The 19,987-nt window shown below is 40.5% G+C and overlaps 2 protein-coding genes across 2 annotated transcripts in view; one reads left to right on the top strand and one right to left on the bottom strand.

Annotated features, from left to right (window-relative positions):
- LYPD1 (LY6/PLAUR domain containing 1) overlaps window positions 1-15,164 on the top strand; it is a 37,210-nt gene extending 22,046 nt beyond the window's left edge. The window contains exon 3 of the mRNA XM_027055927.2: window positions 13,769-15,164. Coding sequence (XP_026911728.1) covers window positions 13,769-14,004 — 236 coding nt within the window. The 3' untranslated portion in view covers window positions 14,005-15,164. The remainder of the gene's footprint in view (window positions 1-13,768) is intronic.
- GPR39 (G protein-coupled receptor 39) overlaps window positions 13,489-19,987 on the bottom strand; it is a 192,470-nt gene continuing 185,971 nt past the window's right edge. The window contains exon 2 of the mRNA XM_015072071.3: window positions 13,489-14,939. Coding sequence (XP_014927557.3) covers window positions 14,434-14,939 — 506 coding nt within the window. The 3' untranslated portion in view covers window positions 13,489-14,433. The remainder of the gene's footprint in view (window positions 14,940-19,987) is intronic.

The following is a 19,987-nucleotide window of genomic DNA, read 5'->3' as shown; positions in this document are numbered from 1 at the left end:
CTGCAGTGGGTGGCTGCTGTGGGCTGTAGGGCATTCACAAAGGTGCAGGTGAACCAAACCCATGACCATCTATACCTACCACTTCTTGCCCACGGTGCTGCTGAAGCCACACAGAACCGTGGCCGTATTGATGGCACCTGCCTGAGGTTCTAGGGAAGCCCCAAGGCCATGGGGGCTGTATTGTGGTGCAGTGGTATGGACCCTTGTCTGCCCTCCTGGAGCCATGTGCTGCTGTGTACTTCAAGCTCAGGTCAGTCAAGCGGCTTACTCCGTGTATAATTTCCATGTCTATTAATTTGTCATTACTGATACAGTCTACAAACATATTCCCTCTGTACAGCATTAAAATATCACAAATGAAGCACAAGTGCTTCCTGACTGTGGCCCATTTCTAAAAGGATAACCACTTCTCAGTGTATAGCCTTATGGCCCCTTGTCTCTGACATAAACGCACACACATAGCACACACTGCAAGAGCACACGTTGTGTTACTTTTTTTTTTACATAAATCGTACATGTATATCATTTGGAAATTCATTTTTCTACTTACTGAAAACCACATCAGTATATGGAGTGATTCAGTCAGTATAATGAGCCAGATAAGTACAGAATTCTGCACATGACCTTCAACTGGTGTTTAACATCCCACAGTATAAGTGCATCCTTTTCCTCCTAAGGGTGTGCACGTGCGAAAGTGTGTTTTGTTTCGAAGGGTAAATGCTGAGAAACGCCACTGTTCGATTTGTACATTTCAAATTAGTGTAGATCCTTCCAAATTGCTGTTCTACTCCTCCAGCAGCCACGAGAGTGCACTTTCTGGTTTCCCTGCAGCCTCTAACTCTCTGGGGCCGAGACCCGAGGTCCTGGGGACTGGGTTCAAGGGAAAATGAAAAGACAGACACGAGTGAGTACCTCTGCCCAGTGACCCCGAGACTTAGGTTTGGGGCCAAGTTTTCATGGCTCTCTTCTTAAGGGTGTGTTTATTCCCAGAAGCCCTCTGGTGGACACAGACAGGAAGGGATTTGTGCCAGACACAAAGAGAAGGCATCTAATAAAATGATTCTTTGGGGCGTAATTTATTTCAGGAGGTTAAAAAATATATGTGCTTCATTTGCGTTGTTCTGATTATAAATGATTAAAACTAGCTGTACAGGGTTTTTTTTCTAACCCTATCCCATGGCCACCCAGTACCCTTCCCCAGAGCAACCAATATTAGTATATGTGCTGCAAAAGTGAGCACCAGAGACAACCACTATTGGCTTTTTCTTGTGTATTCTTCCAATAATATGAGTATGTATGCAAATTGTATATATGTGTATGTACTATTTACCATTTGTGCCCATGATAATTTTCAATATTTACTCTGGTGTCATGTTTTATTTTTCATTAAAAAAAATATCATGGAGCTTATTCCTCCTCCTCTTACAGCCGTGTAGCATTCCATCGTGTGGATGAGCTTCCGGCATTTATCAGGACTCTAGTGATGGATAGTGTGATTGTCCTTTTTTTTTCTTTTTTTGCTGTTGCAAATCCTCTGATATTAATAACCCCATATATAGTCATTTTGCATGTGTGTGAATTTGTATATGTAACTTAAACTCATAAAACTGGAATTGCTTGGTCAAATTTCATAATATTGATAGATACCATAATATTGCATTCATGGAATTTATACCTATTTACTCTCTCAACTGACAGTGTGGAAAAGGGCCTATTTCCCAAGACTCATGGCTATATGGTGATCAACTTCTCATCCTTGCCTGAGTGATAAATAATAATGGTACAGTAAAACCTCGTATTGCAAGTAACTTGTTCTGCGAGTGTTCTGCAAGACGAGCAAACATTTTTAGCAAATTTTAACTTGATAAATGAGCGATGCCTAGCAATACAAGTGGTACATGATGCCAAATGTCACATGACCACAACGAGACAATGGTTTTTTTTCTGTCTCTCTAGCACACGTGTGTGCGCTCTCTCTCTCTGTGTCTCTTGTGCGTGCTCTCTCTCTCTGTCTCTCTCTGTGTCTCTTGCTGTGGGAATGTGGGTGATTGTTTCCCATTCTCAGATGCTCAGCCTCAGGCCGCGGTGTTTGGCAGAAATCAGTGATTTTTCAGAAAGTTGGAAGGTGCCCACAACTGGCACTGGTGTATTTTTTGTCACTTCAAAGCACCTGTGGACAGTCCTTGCTTTTCCATACAAGGGTAAGCTTAGGAATGCTTTGTTTCATTCTAGGTAAAGCTGCCTGCACATATAGTCCCTTTTCTCTGCCCCATTATTGCCAGTAGCATCAAATACAGTGTATGACAACAGCTTTTTAATACTGTACTGTAGTCAGCATCCGTGCAAGTGTACACAGTGGCCCCCATGCAGAAAAAGGTTGAAAGGAAAAGCGGTAAGAGGAGATGATTACAGTGGAAGTTAAGAAAGAAATCATCGAGAAGGATGAATGAGGTATGCAAGTGGCCAAAATTGCAAGATTTTATGAGAAGTCGATGTCTGCATCTCCTATACAGAGGAGGAGGAAAAAGTGGAGGAATCCCTCTCAAATGAGATTAGGGAGATGTGGAAAACAGTGCAAAATGTTGTAGAAAAGCAACACCCAAATAAGGCTGTAGCAGTGCAAGCAATGAATTTCTTTAACGACAATCCTCAAAAGGAGGCAAAAGCAAGTGTCACTGAATAGGTTCTTTGTTGCATGAAAAGAAAAAGATTCCATTGAGCCAATAGATAGCAGTGATTCCGTTGGTGATAGTGAAAATTGTCCTACACAATAACCCTCCTCTCTTGTCTCCCTCACACCAGCCACAAAGATTTTCAACGATCAGTGCAGGTTAATTTGTTTATTTTTCTGTGTATTTTGCATTTTCTTTATTATTTTGTATTCTATTACAGTATTGTAATCATTTTTATATGAATATTTTGGGGTTGTGGAATGCATCATCTGAATTTCCATTATTCTTATGCAGGAATTCGCTTTGATATACAAGTGCTTTGGATTACAAGCATGTTCCCGGAATGAATTATGCTCGCAAACCAAGGTTTTACTGTATCTCAATGTAGCTTTAATTTGTGTTTCTTTTTATGGAGTGAGAGTAAATCTCTTTTTATTGTTTCAAAGTTCACTTTATTTTCTTTTCTGTAAACTTTTGATTTGCTTTTCCCATTGTTCTAATGGGTTCTTTTTTATTCCTTACTGATTTCTAGGACTTTTTACATATTAAGTAATTTTGCTCTTTGTGATTTGAGTTGCAATTATTTTCCCAATATTTCACTTTTTAGTGATTTTACTAGACGGAATTATTTTTTAAGCAAGACTTTTATTTTCCCTGTTCTGTATCGATAGCACTCTTTTGGATATAAGCACTCTATTTATAGACTGAAATAAAATAATAATGACAAGGAAACAACTTATATACTTTTCAAGAGAAAAATGTAGTGTCTTATGGACTCTCCTAGAACGTGAAATATCACTGAATCATGCTCTTTTTAAAATGATATGTTAAATCAAGTGCCCATAAGAACAAATTTTCCTGCAGTTTACCTCTGGTATCAGTTTATCTCCTGTACCTTTGTTATACATTTATTAATGAAAGAAATTTGTTATTTTACTTCGGGGAATTGCTCACTGATGCTATTTTCTTTTCTTCTTTTTTTCTTTTTTTTTAGTAATTTGCTTTTTACTTTTTGTATTTTTTTTAAAGTTTTTATTTAAATGCTAGTTAATTACCATGCAGTGTAAGATTAGTTTCAGGTGTATAATATAGGGATTCAGCACTTTGATAGAACACCGGATGCCCATCACAGCAAGTGCACTTCTTAATCCCCATCACCTGTTTTACTCCTCCCACCCACCCATCTCCGCTCTGGTAACCATCAGTTTGTTCTCTATCATTAAAAGTCTGGCTCTTGGTTTGCTTCCCTTTCTTTTTTTCCTCCCTGTGCTCAGTTGTTTTGTTTCTCAAATTCCACATGAGTGAAATTATATGGTATTTGTCTTTCTCTAACTGACTTATTTGGTTCAGTATAATACTCTTTAGCTCCAAACACATCATTGCAAGTGACAATGGCTAATGGCTATTATGGCTAATGGCTATTAGCTTTATGGCTAATATTCCATCACACACACACACACACACACACACACACACACACACACACCACAACTTCTTTATCCATTCATCAGTTGATGGATACTTGCACTGTTTCCATAATTTGGCTATTATAGGTAATACTGCTATAAACAAAGGGGTACGTGTATCCATTTGAACTACTATTTTTTATACTTAAGGTAAATATCTAGTAGTGCAATCGCTGGATCATAGGGTAGTTCTATTTTTAAACTTTTGAGGAACCTCCATACTGTTTTCCAGAGTGGCTACACCAGTTTGCTTTCCCACCAACAATGCAAGAGGGTTCCCCTTTCTCCACAGCCTCATCAGCACCTGTTGTTTTTTGTGTTGTTAGTTTTAGCTATTCTGACAGGTGTGAGGTGATGGTAGCTCATTGTAGTTTTGATTTGCATTTCCCTGATGATGGGTGATGTTAAACATCTTTTCATGTGTCTGTTGGCCATCTGGATATCTTCTTTGGAAAAATGTGTATTCATGTCTTCTGCCCATTTCTTAACTGGATTATTTGGCTTGGGGTGTTTTAAGTTCATTATGTATTTTGGATACTAACCCTTTATTAGATATGTCATTTACAAATATCTTCTCCCATATCGAAGGTTGCTTTTTAGTTTTGTTGATTATTTCCTTTCTGTGCAGAAGCTTTTGATTTTGATGAAGCCCCAATAGTTTATTTTTGCTTTTGTTTCCCTTGGCTCTAGAGACATGTCTAGAAAGAAGTTGCTGTGGCCATAGAAGTTACTGCCTGTGTTGTCCTCTAGGATTTTTATGATTTCAGGCCTCACATTTAGGTCTTTAATCAATTTTGAATTTATTTTTGTGTACCATGTAAGAAAGTGGTCCAGTTGCATTATTTTGCATGTAGCTGTCCAGTTTTCCATGCACCATTTGTTAGATTGTCTCTTTCCCATTGAATATTCTTTCCCACTTTGTCAAAGATTAATTGATCATATAGTTATGGATTCATTCCTGGGTTTTCTATTCTGTTCCATTGATCTATTTGTCTATTTTTTGTGCCAGTACCATACTTATAGCTTGATCACTACAGCTTTGTACTACAACTTGGAAGTCTAGAATTGTGATGTCTCCAGCTTTTCTTTTCTTTTTCAAGGTTGCTTTGGCTATTCAGGGGCCTTTTGTGGTTCCATACCAATTTTAACGATTGCTTGTTCTATCTCTGAATTTTTAAAATTTTTGCAGAGTTTAATTCATTAATCTTTTCTTTAATGGTTTCTGAATGTGCATCATAGAATAGCCTTGACTACTCTTAAATGACAAATCTCACAGGTCCCAAAGTGGTTTTTAGTACTTTTATGATTTTTTCCAACATTTACATCTTAGAGCCACTTGGAATTTATCCTGATAAGCTGTGAGTGATGGCACTGGTAAATACTTTTAGGCTGTGGTCTGACCCTCCACACTTAGCAACCTACCTATTTCCTTTCAGCCTGATTACTATTCTTTATGCCTACCCCTTGCCTCTGCAGAATTTTTCCCGTGGTTTTCTTAACCACTTCCATCATCACACGTCACCCTGACTTCCTCACATCTAAACTCAGGGACATTTACTTAAAGCTCCATAGCTGCCTTTGTGATGTCTAGTCACATACTCCTTGTAGGGAAATTCTCAGCATTCCCCAAGACCACTTCCTGTTTGTCCCCAGCCCTCTTCCCCATCCCATCCTCCCTGCTGTAGAGCCTAGAATGGAACTGGAAGCCTCCTCTTTCTCTGAGACTCTGAGGTTTGTTTTTCTCTTCTTTGCATATTATAAACCAGCACCACTTCTATCCCAGCCTCACCACACAGCTCCGTCCCCAGGTTCTCAAAGGCAGTTTTAGCCGGACATTTCTACTGCTTTGATTTTAAAAAGATGAGTAAAGTGCCTATTTTCTCAAAGTTCTTTTTAATCTTGAACTTGCCCATTCCTACTAGTATAACACCTCCTACTCCTTCCTCTACCTCTGCCAACAGTTGAGTATTAGAGCATCATTTCTTTGTTCTTCTTGAATAACTCCAAAGCCAGGGTCTTAATACCCCAATGTCAGCTGCTTGCCCGTCAGTTACTTTTGATGTCTGTTAGCTCCAAATTTCCTTTCATCTGATTAGACATCTTTTTAATCACCTCTGATTTCATCCACAGTATCTCTAGCTGTAGTCTCCAGGACTTAGACTCCACTGTGGAAGGCTCACAGTGGTCTATGAACAGGGCAGCTGCTCTGAACCTCGTGGATCATGGGCAGATCATTCCAGACTCTCTTTACTCCTGGACCTCCTCATGGTGCCCTGGCTTGGAGTGGCCACCCATTCAACTAACATGTCTTTCTTGCATCAGACCCATTTTCTGTTTTCCCTCTCTCTGTGAGGTAAATACACCTTTGAGCGGGGGGGGGGGGGGGGGGGTGGGGGGGGGGGTGGGTGGGTGGAGCTTACAACTTTTCCCTTCCTAGAGTCTTTTTTGTGGTATCTATTCATGAACTACCTTCTTAAGGGCTTTCACCTGGCCATAAATCTGCGCCCCCCCCCCCCACTACACACACACACACACACACACACACACACACACACACACACTTGCCTTACAAAGATAAATGGCTTCTAACTAAAGATGTGAGGGTATCAGCAAAAGTACAGATTGTGGTTCTGTTGGTACATCTCTTTGTAACTTCAGGCATTATTTTTCCAGGGTTTTGAAAAAATATATTTTTTATTAAGGTATAATTTATATTTAACATTATTAGTTTCAGGTGGACAACATAATGATTCAATATTTGTATATCATGAAATGATCACAATAGTAAGTCTAGTTAACATGTATCACCATATATAGTTGTAGGCTTTTGTCTTGCGATGAGGATGTTTTGGGGGGGGGGGCAGGGGTGGAGACAGCATGAGTGGGGAGAGAGGTGGAGGGAGGGAGGGTGAGAGGCAGAGGGAGAGAGAGAGAGTGAATGAATGAATATCTTAAGCAGGCTCTATGCTCAGTGCAGAGTCCAATACGGGGCTCGATCCCATGACCCTGGGATCATGACCTGAGCCTAAATTAAGAATCAGATGCTCAACCAACTGAGCCACCCAGGTGCCCCATCTTGTGATGAGAACTTTTAAGATACATTCTCTTGGCAACTACCAAACAGACAATACAGTATTATTAACTAGTCACCATGCTGTACATTACATCCCTGTGACTTATTTTATAACTAGAAGTCTATACTTTTTGACTCCCTTCACCCATCTCACCCACCTACCACATCCCATTTCTAGCCACCAGTAATTTATACTCTGTATCTATGACTTTGGTTTTCTTTTGTTTTTAGATTCCACATATAAGTAAGATCATATGGTATTTGCCTTTCTCTGTCATTTTTCATTTAGCATAACATCCTAAAGGCCCATTCATGTTGTCACAAATGGCAAGACTTTGTTCTTTTTTATGGATGAATAATATTCCATTGTAGATATGTGACATTTTATCTACTCATTTGTTGGACATTTAAGTTGTTTTCATTTATTAACTATTGTAAATAATCCTTCAATTAACATAGGGATGCATATATCTATTCAAAATAGTATTTGTGTTCTCTTCAGATAAATACAAGTAGAACTGCCTAATCATATAGTATGTCTTTTTTTTAATGTTTTTGAGGACATTCCATACTATTTCTATAGTGGCTGCACATGTTTACATTCCCACCAACACCGCACAAGAGTTTCCTTTCCCAAAATTTTCACACTTGTGATTAGTAATAACCAACCTAACAGGTATGAGATTGTATTTCATTATACTTTTGATTTGCATTTCCCTGATGATCAGTGATTTTGAACATCTTTTTATGTACCTATTGGCTACCTATAGGTCTTTGGGAAAATGTCCATTCAGAACCTTTGCATATTTTTTAGTTAGAATGTTTTTTGTACTGTTGAGTTATATATGTGTTCTTCATATATTTTGGATAGTAATCCCTTATCAGATATGATTTATAAATTTTTTTCTTCATTCAGTAGGTTGCCTTTTCATTTTGCTGATGGTTTCCTTTGTTCTGAAGTTTTTCAATTTGTTTATTTTTGGTTTTGTAGCCTTTGCTTTTGATGTCAAATATAAAAAAATCCTCATGAAGACCAATGTCAGGGAGCTTACCTCCCGTGATTTCTTCTAGTTGTATGGTTTTGGGTCTTACGTTCAAGCCTTTAATTCTTTTTGAGTTAATGTTTGTCTTTGGTGTTAGATACTTATCCAGTTACACCAGCATCATTTATTAAAGAGATTGTTTTTTCCCCATTGTATATTTTTGACTCTTATTTGGCCTGTAATTGTTCATAGTTGTCTCTTAGGATCCTTGGGGTTTCAGTTATAATGTCTCCTCTTTCACTTCTGATTTAATTTACTTGAATCCTCTTTTTTCTGGGTGTATCTAGCTAAAGGTATGTCAATTTTATCTTTTCAAAGAACCAACTCCTAGCTTATTTATTCTTTTCTATTGTTTTTCTGTTCTCTATTTCATTTATTTCTGCTTTAATCTTTATTATTTCCTTTCTTCTGCTAACTTTGAACTCAGTTCTATTTCTAGTTCCTTGAGGTGTAAGGTAAGGTTGAGACTTTCCTTATTTCTTGAAGTAGGCATTTATCACTATGAATTTCCCTTTTAGAATTGCTTTAGTTGTTTTCCAGAAGTTTTGGTGTGATGTTTCCATTTTCATTTGTGTAAAGGTATTTTTTAATTTGTCTTGATTTCTTTGTTGACCCACTGATGGTTCAGTAACTTGTTTAGCTTCTTCTAATTGATTTCTAATTTCATACCACTGTGGTCTGAAAAAAATGCTTGATATGTTTTCAATCTTAAATTTCTTAAGACTTGTTTTTGTGTCCAAACATATGATCTATCTTGAAGAATGTTCCATGTGCAGTTGAGAAGAATGTATATTCTGTTGCTTCCCCACACACACATTATTACAATATTACTGATGATATTCTCTGTGTTGTACTTCTTTTATTTCTGTGACTTATAACTGGAAGTTTGTGAGTCTTAATCCTTTTCATCTGCTTCACTCATCTCCTACCCACTTCCCCTCTAGCAGCCACAAGTTTGTTTTAAGGGTGTTTTGTTGCAAGTGATTGTTGCCTAGGCTAGGGGAGGACAGGAAAATGGTGCCCACCAGCATATTTGTTCCTGAGAAATCTCCTAAAGATCCCTGCCCCTAGAGCACAAGTTTTCTAGGATTAGTCAAGAAATCTCCTTTACATACACGCCAGGTGCTTTTCAACTACTGTTTCTGTGCTGTGTCTCAGGCCAGTTTATCTGGCCATCTCTTTCTGGGTGGGGACTTTCTTTCCTATTTCCGTCTGGTTCTCCCAGAATTTAGCCCTACTGATTTTCAAAGCCAGACATTGTGGGGACTTGTCTTCCTAGTGCAAATCCTCAGGGCTGGGGCTACCCATTGTGGGATCTGATCCCCTCACTCCTCTGTGCTTGTGATGTCTCTCTGATTTGTGGTTATTTGCTCCAGGGTTTTGCTTTTCAACTGCATCTCTCTCCCTCCTACCCTTATCCCATGTGCCCTTTTCTCTGTGAGGAGTTGTGGAAGATCTGTTCTGCTAGCCTGCAAGTAATTTTCAGTTAGTTATATAGATGTAGTTATTGCTTTGGTATAGCTGTGGAATGAGGTGAGCTCAGGAACCTCCTACTAGTAGTGCCATCCTTTCCATCTCCCTTGTTGCTTTCTGATGGATGTAAGTAACACTGAACCAGATGGAATGTTCTGTATATGTTAAGGCCTAGGTTTCCTTGTTGATTTTCTGTCTGGATGATTAATGTGAATGGGATATTAAAGTCCCCAAGTATTGTACTATTTCTCCTTTAGGTCTATTAATATTTGCTTTACATATTTAGGTGCTTCTATGGTGGGTGCACACTTCTTTACAAATGTTCTGTCCTTTTGCTGGATTGACCCCTTGATGTAATGCCCTTCTTTGTCTCTTATTACAGTCTTTGTTTTAAAGCTTATTTTGTATATGCGGATCTGCAATTAGTTGTTATAGGCGGTATATAGATGGGTCTTATTTTGTTGGTGTCGTTTAATGAAGCCACTTACATCTTTTGACTGAAGAATTTAGTATTTGTATCTAAAAATTGTTTTCTGGCAGTTTGGCAGTTTCTTCGTTCCTTCTGTGGCTCTCTTCGTTATTTGATGACTTTCTTTGGTGGTATGCTTACAGTTCGTATCTCTTGTATATCTACTTATAGTTTTTGCTAGGTTGTTACTGAAAAGCTTACATATGACAATTTATATCTGCAACAGTCTACTGTAAGTTGATGAGCTTGAAAGTGTTCTAAAGCTCTACATTTTTACTTTATCTCCTCCATTTTGTTTTTTCATTTCACGTTTACATCTTTTTTTAGCCTATGTATCCTTTAATTACTAATAATTACTAATTACTAACAACTACTACTAACTACTAACTAGTAGTTATTTTTTACTACTTTTGTCTTTTAACCTTCATACTAGCTTTATAGGTAATTAATCCACTACCTTTCCTATATATTTATCAGATTTATATCTTTCATATGTTGTCACAAATTAGCACCCTTTCTATTCAGCCTAAAGAAGTCCCTTCAACATTTCTTGTAAGGCTGGTTGAGTGGTGATTAACTCATTTACCTTTTACTTGTCTTGGACACTCTTTCACTTCCAAGTGATCATTTTGCCATGTACTCTTGGAAGTGTTTTTTTTTTTTTTTTTTCCCTTTTAGCACTTTAAATATATCATGTTTCTCGCTTCAGGCCTGGAAAGTTTCTGCTGAAAAGTCTGCTGATAGTGTAGTTGGAGGTTCCCTTGTACATAAGAAGTTGTTTTTCTCTTGGTGCTTCTAAGTCTCTCCTTGTGTTTTACTTTGACATTTTAATTATAGTGTGTCTCTTTGGGTTCACCTTATTTGTAACTCTCTGGGCTTCTTGGATGTCTCTTTCTTCCCCAGATTAGAGAAGTTTTCAGCCATTATTTTTTCAAGTAAGTTTTCTGTCCTTGTCTTGTCCTTCTGGGTTTCCTATAAATGAGAATGTTAGCCACTTGATGTGGTCTCTTAGGTCCCTTAAACTACCTCCACTTTTTACTTTTCTCTTTGCTGCTCTAATGGGGTGAGTTCCTCTGCCCTGTCTTTGGGTTTACTGATCCATTCTTCTGTTTCTGCTAGTCTGCTGTTGAAACCCTCTGGTGTTATTTTCAGTTCAGTTATGTGTTCTTCAGTTCTGTGACTTCTCCTTGATACTGAGATTTTTTCTCTTTGTTGAAGCTCTGTGTTCATCCCTTCTTCACCCAGTTTGGTGAACCTCTTGAGGAACATTACTTTGAACTCTCTCAGGTAAATTACTTACCTCTGTTTCTGTAAGGCTCTTTTTGAAGTTTTATCTTGGTCTTTTATTTGGAGCATATTCTTCATTTTGCTGGACTCTTCTTCATGTTTCTACAAGCAGCCTATGTTTACTTTAATAGTTCCCAGCAGCTGAGGATGTGCCAAGCCCACTCAGTGTCCTCAAAGGGAAGATCTCAGCACCTAGATTCAGGCTGATTGGAAGCCAGACCTTTATCCACCACCTTTAAGAAATAGAAATAGAAATATCTGTGTATACATATTAGTCCTGTGGGACCACAAGCATAAGCTCTCCTGGCCAACAGAACAGATGATCTTGAGGTATCCCCTGGGAGGCAGTCACAAAAATCAGGGCTGTCTTTGTGCATTCATTACCTAATTAACCTTCGTCATCATCACTCCTGAGCCCTATAGAGTTAGGCTTAAAAATAAATACCCAGCCATGTCACTAAGTAAAAATGCAAACTGTAAATCAGCATCTAGGATGTGACACCAGTAACAAATCTGTGTGTGTATGCACATACACACTTTATTTTTCCATGGGTATGTATATATATATGTATAGAAACAGGCCCAGAAGGAGGTCTTCCAAACTGGCAAGAGTGGTTACCTTTGAGGAGCAACTATCTGGTCAGGGGGCATTTTCACCTGATCTCCCTGGGCTTTTTTTTGTTGTTGTTTACAGTGAAAAATATATTATTTCTTTTTAAATTTTACAATTCACTTAAAGGAAGAAAGTTTATTGAAGTTGAACTAGCAAATGACAGTAAAATTTCCTAAAATGGGCAATGGATAGAAAATGTAGAAACTTAGGGAAATCCATAAATGGGCAAAGCCCCATAGCAGGTTTCTTGGAAATCATACAGCACCTCTCTCTCACACACACCCTCTGTGTGGACTTTATCTTACCTGATAACTCTTACCAAAGCAGCTACTGTCCAGGATTTTCTATCAGTGTTAGAAAATCCATCCTTTCAAATGTGCAGTTCTAGAACAAAAATGACTTAAAATTGTATGTTCCAAAGTATTTAACCTCCCACTTGGAAGTTTGAAGTAGCTCAGTTTTTTGCCATTTCTCCATAACCCAAAGCAACATTCATAAGGCAGATGAAGGAGGCACAAACCAAAGCCTTGCCTGCAAACACACATCCTCGCAGGGAGTCAGAGAATAAGGACCCCGGCTACTGGTCAAATATGCTGGAGCCCTCAGGTGCGCGGGGAAGTTCAGAAGCTAAAGCCATTCACTTCCAAGTCCAGTTTTGTAAGACATATTATTTATCTCCCCCTCCCCATCCCACCCTCCCCCCCTAAAAAACATTTTTTGTGGTTTCTTGGCTGGCTACTTTGGTATATATACTAGTAAGGATATGGATGGAATGGAGCCAGAATTCTAGGTTCAAATCCCAACTTCTCCATTTTCTAGTAGTGTGACCTCGGGCAAATTTGTAAACTTCTCTTGCCCTTATGCTTCCCATCTGTGAAATGGGGATCTCCCTTGTACGCTTGCTGTAGTGATAAATCAACTAGGACACCATAGCCCTCTGTAGAGTGTCTGGAATACAGGAAAGCCTTTAAATGAAATTAGTGTTATTTGAATTAAGGTTCCAGCTTTAATAACTTAAATGATTAGTCAAGATAACCTAACTGGTGACTGTGCTGCAATTCCTATGTGCTCCTTTATGTGCCTACACAGTACCTTGCTAAATGGTGGCTGTGGATGCTAACTAGGCAGGTGGCCATATATTCTGAGGGCAAAGCTGATTTCCTGTAACCAGTATCTTCCTGGTAAACTGTCAACATCAGGCCACCCCGTCACTCTAGTGGACCTTGAAACCTCCGAAAAATAAGGGCCCCTTCAGGAGGGATCTCATGGGAATTAGTTCAGGGAACTCTAGGATTTAACACATAGGTGACAGCCTTCTCTGTATCACTTATAATAAACATCTCATTCTCATGGCACGAGATAATTACAACAACAACAAAAGGCAAATATAAGTTGTGTGTGAATTTTTTTAAGTGCACTTTGATTTTAATAGCTCTTTGCTGATACCAATATCTAATAGCTTTTGGAACAATTTGTCAAAAGTTACTGGAGCTGTATGGTGAAGAAGCCATCGTCACTTATATTTTGGCGAAGGGGGGGGGGGTCGGTGTGCTCAGTGAAACAACCGAAAGTACCTTGCTGGTCCCACCAAGTAGCTGGGCTGTGGGAGGAAGGAGGAGGAGCTGAACCTTGGCCAACCCCAGTTAACCCCACTTCTTGGGTTGTGTTGCAGGGATCATGTACCGCAAGTCGTGTGCCTCCTCAGCAGCCTGCCTCATCGCCTCCGCTGGGTACCAATCCTTCTGCTCCCCTGGGAAACTGAACTCAGTGTGCATCAGCTGCTGCAACACCCCACTTTGCAACGGGCCCCGGCCCAAGAAACGGAGCAGTTCTGCCTTGGCCCTGCGGCCGGGGCTCCCCACCACCATCCTGCTCCTGAAACTCGCCCTCCTCTTGGCTCACTGCTGAAGTTGGAGATGCTCATCCCTCCTGCATTGTCCTTCAGGCCCTTGCTCCCCCTGCTCCCCAAGCTTCTCCTGGGTGTCCTTTTTTTGTGGGTTGGGAGGGAGCGTATTCTCTTTCTTTCAGTTCCTTTGCAAATCAAAGAGCTCGGTGTCAAACAGTTTTTGTAAGCTCTGAATAAATCCAGTCTGACTTTTCAGTGTGTACTTGAAGGGAAGAGGGGAGTCCAAGTCTGTCCCCTATTACCAGAGGCAAGGTCGGGCTGGCAGAGTCAGTCCCTAGAAGACACTTACGGAGGCATCCATTTTTTCCAAGGCCCCTCGCTTCCACTCCTGTCCCTCATAGGGGCATGGTTTATTTTGTCACTGCGTGTGTCAGATCATGTTGCTTTCATTGGGGGCGCCGGTTAGTCCTCAAGGCTTCCATAGTTGACATTCACACTTCATGTTCCTGAAAACCATTCCCTGCGGCGGAGTTGGGTGGTTTCATCTGCACGTTGGGTTCTGCTGCCTCAAGACTCAATTGCTGGGGCTTGGAGTCTGGCTCGCCCCCGTTCTGGAAAGTGCTCAAGTAAACCTTGTTAGTTCTTGCAGAGGAACTGCACCGGGAAGCGGTGAAGATGAGGGGGCGATGCGCGGAGCGAGTGCTGTCCGCAGCAGAGGTGACGCGGGCACGCAGGTGTTTGCTGTGGTTGGCGTGCGGCAGCGTCAGGCGGCAGCGGAGCACCTGCCCGAACACCCTGCGGAACTGCTGCGAGGACACATTGTACAGGAGCGGGTTGATGACCGAGCTCAGGTAGAAGAAGGTGTCTGAGAAGGGGAGGAGGATCATGTACGCCCGGAAGTAGGACTTTGTCCAGTCGTGCTTGGGTTTGGCTGCGGCCATAATCCTCCGCACCTGGTTAGGCATCCAGCAGACAGCCAAGGTCACAACAATCAGCCCTGAGCAGGCAAAAGGAGAGACCGACACAAACAGCATGAGAACAACAATCAAAGCCACAAAATATTTAGCTCCCCAGCTCTGTGCTTACTGGCCAGGAAATGCTACCAATTTTTCAGTGTTGTGCTCGACTGCTGCTTTTGCCACTAGCAAAAAAGAATCGAACAGTGTGTTTCAAGGCTGGGGGAGTTGACTGTGTTAAAGACCATTAAATGCTTTCGACTATTTATGCATACCTTTTGATGGCTGTTCATTTAAAAAAAAAGTTTTCATTGTTGTGTATCCAGAAAGCATTTTATATAGTCCAGTAAAATCTGTCATTTTGTTTTAAGGAAATAGATGTATACCCTATGTCATATCAGGTGAAACAATATTTGCATTTCAAAGCATGTCTACATAAAGACAACCCAGTGATATTTTCAAGACAAATGGAAAGGGTGTCCCTTGTAACAAAGAAGCGTATTTAGTGACACTGATTTTACATTCAATTTCAAGGGACACAAAACCGGGAATAGCCTGTCACTGAGAATGGTTTTTGAACATGTCTACTCCGTGCAGTGTGCACACATGTAATTCTCATGCTCCTATCTGCAACAGCACTCTGTTTTTAGAAATTTTTAGTTATATCGTCTATTCACCCTCATGGGGGAAAAAGACAATTACCCACAGACAACAGATCTAAAACCCCCTTAAAGTTTAGCCAGTAGTGTGCTCATTGCCTGTGGCACTGAACTACGGTAAATGATCACGCCCAAAGGGACACCACTTGGTGACCCCATGAGATCAAAAGTTGACTGAATGGGCATGCTTGCATGTCCACAAGTTTGCTTTCCAACTTACACCATCTCTATTTCTATGACCTCTGACAGAGCAAAGGAGCATTTATGTACAGTGACAGACAAAACATCCAAGAAAAGGAAGATCAGGAATCTGCACAACATTTGCTCTTTGCTCTGAAGCCAACACACCAGAAAATAAGTTCCTCTGTGGAAAGCCGGGATCTTAAAGCTGTATTTTGGATTGTCAGAAATACTTCCTCCGTTTCCTAAATTTGATTACTATAATAAGGAAAATTCATTCATGTTTTGAACTTTTGTATTTTCTAGGAAACCACAAGGAAGCGATGGATGGCAATAATCCCTTTCTGCCTCTGATCCATAGTAAATATTTCATTGATAAATGCTCCAGGAAAACCAGCCATGTCTATGCAACCAGGGTTCGCCCTCCCACACACTCACCTGAGCATGCCCTACCTGATAGCTGAGCAGCCCTAGGTATGTTCTCTGCCCCAGCAATAACCCAGTTCCCTGAACAAATCCTCCAGAAATCCCAGCTGTCAGCAAAGAAGGTTCTGGAAACTCTGCTCCCCTGATCATTTCTAAGCGTTTCTCTTGTCAACCCTCAGCCCAAGCTGGAAACACAAACTTACTTGCTTATCTCTTTCCTTTGTGTTTGCTTCCCTGAGAACATAAGTCTAAAAATACAATGAGCAAAGTAACGTATTGATCTGATGAAAAAGCAAAAAAAAAAAAAAAAAATCACCTTAAGTCAAGAGTATATTCTGAATCAGCTAGTTACAGCTGCTGGAAGGGAACAAAAATCACTATTTTTCTGTGTTTAAATACTTGCACAAGAAAGCGGGCGCTTTTTTCCTCCGACTGCTTTGAGAAGCAAGGATGCTTCCAGACGTGTACTTTTCGAAGTGGGTTCATAAGTTACTTCTCCTTGTTTTTAGCAGAAGCAGTTCTGACTGAAAGGTTCATCTCATTAACTGAAGCAGCTGGGAAGCTTCCCCTACCTAGGGAAGCTATATGTCTTCACAAAGGTTTAAGTTCTTTTCTCTGCCACTGCATTTCAGATCAGTACAACCATCTTAATCTGAAGACGTATTTCCCAGAATATGGAAATAGAGCATAGGATTTTAGGTGTGTCTTATGATCCCCTGTGGGAGGCCATACTTCAGGCAGCAAAAATCTAGCAAGGGGACAAGAACCCACTTGTACTTACTCTGGTTGAACACAGCATCACTTTTCAAGCCCAGGGAAGAAAGGCAATGAGGAAAGGGGCCAGGGCTGTGGGGCAAGTTACACAGTCGTTATTTTTGTGTCCGTTCTTTGTCCCTCTCCTATGTGCATGACCCTTATGCTGGTTACCTTCACCCCCTACACCCGGCATCAGTTGTCCTTGACTGATCTTCCTGTCTAAAGAAGCAGAGTGCAGTAAAAAGCAAGACCAGATATCTTGGGTGTGAGGAAAAGCAGAAGACCAGATGAAGAGTTGTGGCTTGATTTGTCGTTTTAGCCAGGATAAAATTTTTGCTCTGAAATCGAAATGAGCTCGTCCATAAGTGGGAGGTAACTTATTCTAAACAAGTTGCTGAAAATAGGGAACCAGACCCAAGATTCTCCAGTGATGAGGAAAGGGGAAATCTCTGCTTTCTGGGTGTAGAGTAGCAAGGTAGGATAGCAAATATGAACTTGGAGAACAAGAGAGGAGAAATTGAGTTAGAAATCCACAGAGGTTAACAATTAAGCATCAGAAAGGTCTTGACACATAACCAGGAATGTATTGAGTGTTCCCTCTGCCAGGTTCTGTGCTAAGCATTCTGTGTTTATTTCCTATGTGTTTCTTACTTCTGATAATAACCTGGTGAGATCAAAGCTGTCATTATCTTCATTGTACAGGGGAAGAAGTTGTGTCTCAGGTTAGTTGCCCACATCCTAGAGCTAGGACACAGACTAGGCTCCAAAAGCCATTATACATCTGTGTTTTTTTTTTGAACGACACAGTATTGTTTCTCCTTTTTTCCATTTGAAAAATACAGAAAATGCAGGCAAGTAAATATGAGCCATTATTCCACCCTGTAAAATGGATGTAAAACAGCACTGACCACTAGAAATACAATGTAAGCTACTGTGGTGGCTTACAACTTAAAATTTTGAGTAGTCACATTCAGAAAGTAGAAAAACAGGGTAAATCTATTTTAATATGTTTCTTAACCCTCCCACCACAACTAGAGGTGGGAAAAAGGGCTGGTGTCTTTTCTCCTTGCTTTGAAAGATAATTTTGTTATAGGAAAATAGAGGATTAGGCATACAGGCACCCACCACAGGTACTTGTGACATGTGCCTTCATGGGCCATGTAATAGAAGTTAGCCTCTGGTTGGAAGCAAGGGGGAACAAACCAGCCCCCTTGTAAAATTTGTCATTTTATAAGGTAATGGCTCACTTTTACATTTGAAAAAAAAAAGTGCATTGAGATGACATTGAGACTGTCGTGTCCCAGGTAATTTTTTATTAAGTTGTGTGCAACTAGTTCAGCTCTAGTCCCAGCTACTCTGAGACAAAGCTTTAAAATCTTACATGCATGCCTTAATAGAGTATATGAAGATTTGACTAAATTTATGTTTGGCTGCATTCGATTTGGACTTACATTTGGAAAAATCTAGAATGCTTTGGTCTGTATGGTATGTGCAGCCCACAGTTAAAAACAACTTTACTAAGAACTTGAATGAAGATCAGTGAACTGAACCCAGTCATGTTAAGTCGGCAAACTGTTTTAACTATATTATTGATAGATCTGTATTATATTGAAGACAGCCTTGCCCTCTGTGGTAAGAAATACCTTCATAGCTTATCTGTTTTTCCACATAAAGTACTTCCATTTGTCCTCCGTGATCACTACGCTAAAATGACAGGTGCCATTAGACGATGACACAGATTTATTCTCGGCAAAGTAATGTTGTTTAAAAAACAGAAGTAATAGAGATGGCCAACAATATGTCATACTAGCATTTGAGTCAGGCTGCATGGTTTCATCTGCGGAAAACGTGAAGCTATGCCACCTGGGATGTGGCAACATTCTTAACATCTGACTCTGGGCTCTGTTTTCTTCCTTCTAAACCTTTCCAGTGCAGGAAGCTGTTCCTGTGATCCTGAGTTCACCTTAGAGTCATCGGAGAATGGGAGAGCAGGTCTCCCAAGGAAACTAGGCCCAGAACCCCTCTGTCTTACAAATGATGGAATTGAGGCTGATTCACCCAAGATCTCCAAAGGCAGAGTGGCATGACTCTCTCTACCTCTTGTCTTATGGCTCAGAACATGGGATTTGACTTTTGATTGACAAACAAGCCTATCATTCCATTTTCTTTATGTTTATTTAATTATTTTGGAGAGAGGGAGAGAGAGAGATTCCCAAGCAGGCTCCACGCTGTCAGCATAGAGCCCAGTGCAGGCCTCACTCCCACAAACCGTGAGATCATGACCTGAGCCCAAATCAAGAATTACACACTCAACCAGCTGAGACACGGGGCACCCCCATCATTTTACCTAAATGTAGTTTTCTTCACTCCAGTTTTAGGCCCAAATGCTGGCCATCCCCCATCTGGAATGCAATGCAAGGCAGGCCAACCTCAGATCGTAGCTAAAGTCAGCACGACACCTGCTCTGTACATTGTCTGGACTCAGTTTTAGGACCAGGTTCCTCAAAAAACAGGCACACAACAAAGCCCTGGAGCACATATTTTCCCCATCTTAAAGGAAGGTGAAATGTAGCTTCCCCCAAAGGGAGCTGAAGCATGTTTGGAAAACAAGGTATGACTCCAGGTTACGACCTTGCGATCAAGCTGATAAGGACTCCATGTATCCATCAGACTGTCCATCTTACGTGAGTACCTGCTAGAAAAGAATACTTAGCCTGTACTAAGCCAAAAAGCTCAGGAAATTCCATCTTTATCCAGCCAAGGTAGTTTGTGTGATTTGAGTCACAAAGATTTGCTTTTCCACTTGGTGTTAGGGCCCATTTTACTGAACTATTGAAGCCTTGGGATACAGAGGGGGTTGTAGAGAATGATTTAGGTGTTCTGTGTTTAGCATAGCTTCTCCATCTCTTCTTGCCCCAGTAGTCCACTTCTCTCTAACTGTGACCACAGTGAGCAGGAGTTAGTGATCTCCCCTGCCCCCCCCCCCCAATTTAAGTTCTCTGGACTTTACTCAGCAACCATCTCCTGATTAGCTGGGGCCTATTACAGACCCTTTCTTAAGCACTAGT

Source organism: Acinonyx jubatus, chromosome C1, assembly GCF_027475565.1.
Source record: "Acinonyx jubatus isolate Ajub_Pintada_27869175 chromosome C1, VMU_Ajub_asm_v1.0, whole genome shotgun sequence".
NCBI classification, from domain to species: domain Eukaryota; kingdom Metazoa; phylum Chordata; class Mammalia; order Carnivora; family Felidae; genus Acinonyx; species Acinonyx jubatus.
This window is presented reverse-complemented; position numbering and strand designations above follow the sequence as displayed.